The sequence below is a fragment of the Nanorana parkeri genome, unplaced genomic scaffold, assembly GCF_000935625.1.
Source record: "Nanorana parkeri isolate BGI_ZX_2015 unplaced genomic scaffold, ASM93562v1 scaffold2831, whole genome shotgun sequence".
Taxonomy (NCBI): domain Eukaryota; kingdom Metazoa; phylum Chordata; class Amphibia; order Anura; family Dicroglossidae; genus Nanorana; species Nanorana parkeri.
Window position 1 is genome coordinate 73889 of NW_017309099.1, and position 5530 is coordinate 79418.

Here is a 5530-nt window from a genome sequence, read left to right on the forward strand (position 1 = left end):
GCATGGAATTCTGAGTCACTATTCCCTCCCTGAGGCTAGGGATTCCAGGAATAACCATTGGGCAGCAGATCACAGCAAGCTACCTGCAGCTTTTGAATGGGTGGGGATGAAAACATGTGGCTGACAATAGAGAATGTTTCTAGTTGCACTCAGACAGACTTGTTGGTTCTTGCACGGGCAAGCGTTCATCTAGTTAATATCATGCTGTTGTGGTATTGTATCTCCTAAAGTGTTGCAGTGTTTTTCTGCTTTAGAAAGGGTGCCCTCAATAGGAAAGATGTTGGCCCTTACAAAGTCGATTTATGCAATGTGTTTAGGGACGTGGCGAATGAATGTCTTAAGCTGAGCATACATGATTAGAATTTTGTTTGTTCCAAAAACTATGGTTTTTTGGATGTTCGCAGTGGCGTAACCACCACCATAGCAAACCAGGCGGCCGCTATGGGGCACGGGGGGGCCTGGCCAGAACATCCCCCTGATGCTGTGCGGGCCGCCCGGGTCGCTATGGCATCTAAGGCTGCTGGCTGTCACTGGATGGTGTGGAGGAAGAATGTGTCTGTTAGATCACTGACAACCTCAGTGATCTGTGCAGTGGCACGCTCCTCACAGCCGCTCTTGAGTCAGTGACGGCCAGCATCTGCGGAGGAGCAGGCAGGGCCCAGGGTTGGCACTGGAGGAGGCGGGGTCCGGTGACGGAAGAGGAGGCGGGTAAGAGGTGTTCAGGGGTGTTATCAGTCCACCTGAGACCCTACAGAGCCCTCCATAGAGAGTCTATGGAGGGCTCTGCAGGGTCACCCTTGGGTGGGCTGTGTGGGATATTAGGTGGGCTCTGCAACGGGCGTAACTAGAAATCACAGGGCCCTATACAAAATTTTGCCATGGGGCCCTGTGATTCTAGTAATGCCCCTGGATGTTCGTTCAGTTTTCTAATAGTTAATAGGGTCAAATTGACAGTCATTTTCGATTTATAGTGATGAACAAAATTCTAACCCCTATTGGCTTACAATCCAGAATTGTAACTTGATTTTTAAAGTGGTTTCTCTGCTACCGATGGTAAAACAGGCCTCTAATTTATACATGTTTGTGTGTTTTAATGGAAAACTGTCATATCTTCAGTGAAAAATCAATCCGAGGTCCTTTGAAGAAGAAATCAGTTGGCTGCCCAGGTTTGCTGAGATTATATTGCTACTAAATGTAGGGCAGCCTGGTCTGCACTAATCATATTCCTGATTCTGTCTGTATCTTATTTGGTCAGGATATATGTCGGGATATTTCCTATTCTATACCCATGTTTTATGCCTTTTTGAGTATATCAATGCCTCCTGTTATAAGAAAATAACTCGGTATGTATAATGAGCTGTAACTGCTAGTCGGACTGAGCCACGCTTATCCCATACCTGACCCAGTGCTGTTTCTGTTTCCCTTCTAGGTGGGTGACACGGTGAAAGTGACTCGGATGAATATAAATGGCCAATGGGAAGGAGAAGTGAATGGTCGAAAAGGGCTTTTCCCCTTCACGCATGTGAAAATAATTGACCCTCAGAACCCGGATGATAATGAGTGACTTGTGTTCCTCCTCCTCGGCTCCGCTTAATTCACTGTCCTTCTTCCAGATCCTCTGAAGTTTTCTTGGCATATCCTTCAACTCCGATCTTTCAGCCGCCTGGTTATTTGACACTTCTGAAAATAACACACTCCAAAGTTCACCTACTGACGCATGTAACATAGCTGTGTTTGTCCATACTGCAGAGCTACTGCTTACCACGTGTTCCAGGGTCTGAACAAGCTTACTTAGAAATGCTGTGCTGCCAGCTGCTAATCCCGTGTTGCTGTGGAGAACAATGCCTGGTGGAATTCTGATAGGAGTTTTTCCTTCTTGAACAAAATCCAAATCATGCCTAAAGGCTTGTGAGGACGTCGGATCATTTGACTATACACATTGCTACAACATAAGCCAGAGTGGCGCTATAAGCTGTCCCATATGGAGAGGTTCCTTAACGCTTATGGGGACACCTCCAGATTGTGGGAGTAGGTGAATTCGAGGCCTTTATTTATACAGTGAATTGTTCTAGACAGGAACTGAGAACATGCCTACTTCCTCCTTCTAATGCAGAGTTCTGTCACTGTAGTGAAAGATGTCATCTGCTTGTCCTTCTAGTAATGAATGGATTTACAGCTTGATATTCAATGGCGCAGTGTACGATGTCTTTTTTTTCCCCCCTCTTCCTCTTAGTGAGTGCCATTATGGAATTGTCCTGTGAGGTGTTTAGCAAATAGATCTCCTGGAAAAGCTTAGTGAATTTGTCTCTTCTGGACCGTCTTTTATTGAATGATATAAGAAAGGATTCCAGCATGGAGCTCAGCTTCTGTATTGTTGCAGAACGCTAGTAACATGTCAGGACATCTTTTAAACCTCAGACCCAGTCCTAGTAGTTTTTTGTTGTTCTTTACTTTGATCCATTCATTGACGCTCTTTGGTCAGGATGTTTTTTTCCATCTTACAGTGAGCTGTCCTGTTCTACCGCAGCTTCTGAGCACAAAGGGAGGAAACAGATCCTTATACAATGAGCTTAGCTCCTTCTTTCTTATTTGCCCCTTTTTTTCCTGGAACAGTGCAACAAGCATATACAATAAAAAGAGCCCAACTGCTGTTTACGGTCTGTGTTACTCACCCGCAGTAAGGTTTGGTATGCCTATGGCCTTGAAATAGCTGTTCTCACTTCTCACGTTCTGCCATTTGAAACCTATCTTCCTCTCCTCTATCGATTTTTTTTTTTGTTTGGCTGGATCTGGACCCTTTCCAGCCGAAATAATGTGTGAATAGCTGCTTAAGCTATGCCCTGAATTTAAATTTCACTGTCCACTTGGTTGTTTGAGTACGAGAAATGTATGTTGAAAGGGAATTTGTCTCTTGGGACCTTCTGCTAACGGAGGGCAATGTCCCATTTTATTTTTGCAAAGGGAGGAAAAGTACATTTTGTGCCATTTTGTTTTGCTTGTAAAATTGTAATTTTATATTGTATTTACCAGGGGAGGGGGGAATTTTATGTTTTGAGAATCCGTGTAATTAACATTTTTAACTGTTTCAGGCCATTGATTCTCTGCTCCTAAGCCACGCCTTTTTATTTCTGCTCGATGATTGAGAGAGGCAGGGCACATCGACAGAGTACTTTCTCCTACAGAAGGGACGTGTCTCACTAGGTTACACAGAATACACAAGATTTTAGGTGTATGCTTTTTAACCTGACTTGTTTTTGAAGGGGAAATCATAGCTTTCGAGTTTTATTTTATTTTTTTGTGCTGTAAAATTAACAGTATTAAATTACTTATATTCTTAGAATGCTGCGTCTGTTCTTTTGTGTTTTTTGTTGCAGTCCTAATTTGTGTAAGTGGGAAAAAGCTGTATGTAAAACATTGATTAAATGAGAAGTAAAGCCAAATATTTGTAATTTTTTTTTATTGGTTTTACTTCTCCTTTGGGTGACAGGATTGTATTTATTACTGTACTCCTGTGACCAAGAGTCTACACTGTCAGCGGGCGTTAGCTTGCCATCTGCTGAGTCACGCTGCTGCTAGGAAGGACCTGGCCTCCTGATTGACAGCTGGCTCTGCCTGTCTACAGCCAGCTGTACCCGCCCCCTCCTCTCTGTCCCTCCAGTGAGCACTGGAGGAACAGAGGGGAGGAGGGAACCTGTGGAGCGGTCACTGACCGTCTCTGCTCTATGCCGGGGAAAGAGACCGTGAGCTGAGCAGTCAGAGGTTACATGAATACTGAGTTCTCGGTATAGAGTTGGTTTAAAACAGTTGTAGTGCCCCATCCTGGCTCTGAGCAGGAGGGAGAATGTTTTACTCTCCCCACATTTCTTCTTTATGTTACGGTATAATTAAACTCTGGGCCCATGCAAAATAGTGCCATTTCTTCAGTAGGATGCACAATGCCAAAAAACATTTTTCATTCCTGCCTGCCTTGGCTGCAAATGTCTCTTTGGTTGACTGTTCTAGCCTCTGCAGCATCCGCCCCAAACCCTGGCACACCCAGACCAAGACCCTCGGCATCCCGGGGAGTACAGCAGAACCTGGTCACGGGATGTGAAGGTTACTGGGGGCTGATTGATGGGACTTTATTATGATCCTCCTAATAAATAGACTTTGCAACTGGTATAGAATGCCTGTATTCATCTCACCTTTTCAGACATAGTTAGGTTTCAAGGACATATTTTGCTGCCTGGAATTTGACATTTTGTAGTCTAAAGTATACTTTGCACGAACTTTAATTCAAATAAAAGTTAAAAAGAAAAACTACATAAGCTGAAGTTACTGTTGGTGGAAAATCAGCTAAAGGTATATGCACATACTGACCATTGCCTCCTGCCCATCATACTACTGGACTAATAGGGTGGGACTAAGCTAGACTTTTACAGCAAAAGTCAGAGTTACTGATCAATTGATATTTGGCTTTCACTTAGGCTAGTCTATGCTCATACTTTTTTCCTAACCTCAGAATGAATTGATGAGGTCAGTGGTAGGTACACCTTAAAGTGCAACTCCAAGATTTTGCTCTTTTTTTAATTTTCATATTAAAACTTCCTTTACATACACTTTAATACTTTGTCACTGTCCTAGAATAAGTAGGCAGGTCGGTAAAGTCAGAGCTCTGGATCTGCACACTTGCCCTGACACCATTGATATAGCATGACAGCCATGGCTGCATGATTGCTCTGTGTCAGTAACTGACTAAGAATCAAACCTTAGAAGGAGAAAGATGTTCAGGGAACAAATGTCTATAAATAAAAAGTTGGTTCATGAAGCATTTACCTTATTGTACATTTTGTATGCTTTGTGAATGGACAGCTATAAAAAAAAAAAAAGGAACTTCCTGCTTGCGATCTTGAGGTTTGCTTTAAAACATTAAAATTCAGCAAAATGTAGAATGATTACGGCATAATGACAATGCGTGACGTTTGTACTTCCTTAAAAACTTGAGTGAACGTAAGCTGCTGCATAGGGGACAGGGACCAGTGGAAGGTAATACCTGGCTTTGATTTGCAGTTCACATTTCTGTCCCTTGGTTGCCGTGTCTGCAGACAGTAGTTGTGATTCTGGGCCTTGCTAAAGCATTGTAAGTGATTGCCTGTAAAATAGTGTTCCTCTTTCCAGGGAGATCATGGGCATTACCGATTACCCCCAAAAAGGAAGATGATGCCACTGCACGGTGCTGGAACATTTTCATCATTAGGAAATGCAACATCACTTTCAAAGGTGGAAATGGACTTTAACTTACAGTGGGGTGGGCATGAATAAGATTGAAAAAGAAGAAGCTTGGTTTGGTAGTGCAAGATCTTCTTTAATGTTGGGCATACAGTCATTTTTATTTTCAGAGTACAGAGTACATCAGTCACATCAATCCATGAAGAGGCTGCACCTATTTGCAAAGGAGTTGCTTGGAGGCCCAGGCTAAAGTCAGCTGGCATATGTTTACTATACACTGCAATGTCATCCACTTTCAGATAGCTTTGCATCATGAAAATGA

General features: G+C 43.1%; 1 protein-coding gene across 2 annotated transcripts in view; it reads left to right on the forward strand.

The window, feature by feature from the left end:
• The window catches only part of CRKL (CRK like proto-oncogene, adaptor protein), a 9557-nt gene extending 6752 nt beyond the window's left edge, over positions 1 to 2805 (forward strand). For both annotated transcript variants that reach the window (XM_018574232.1, XM_018574233.1), the window contains exon 3: positions 1430 to 2805. In XM_018574232.1, coding sequence (XP_018429734.1) covers positions 1430 to 1564 — 135 coding nt within the window. In that variant the 3' untranslated portion in view covers positions 1565 to 2805. The remainder of the gene's footprint in view (positions 1 to 1429) is intronic.
• The last annotated feature ends 2725 nt before the right edge of the window (positions 2806 to 5530 follow it).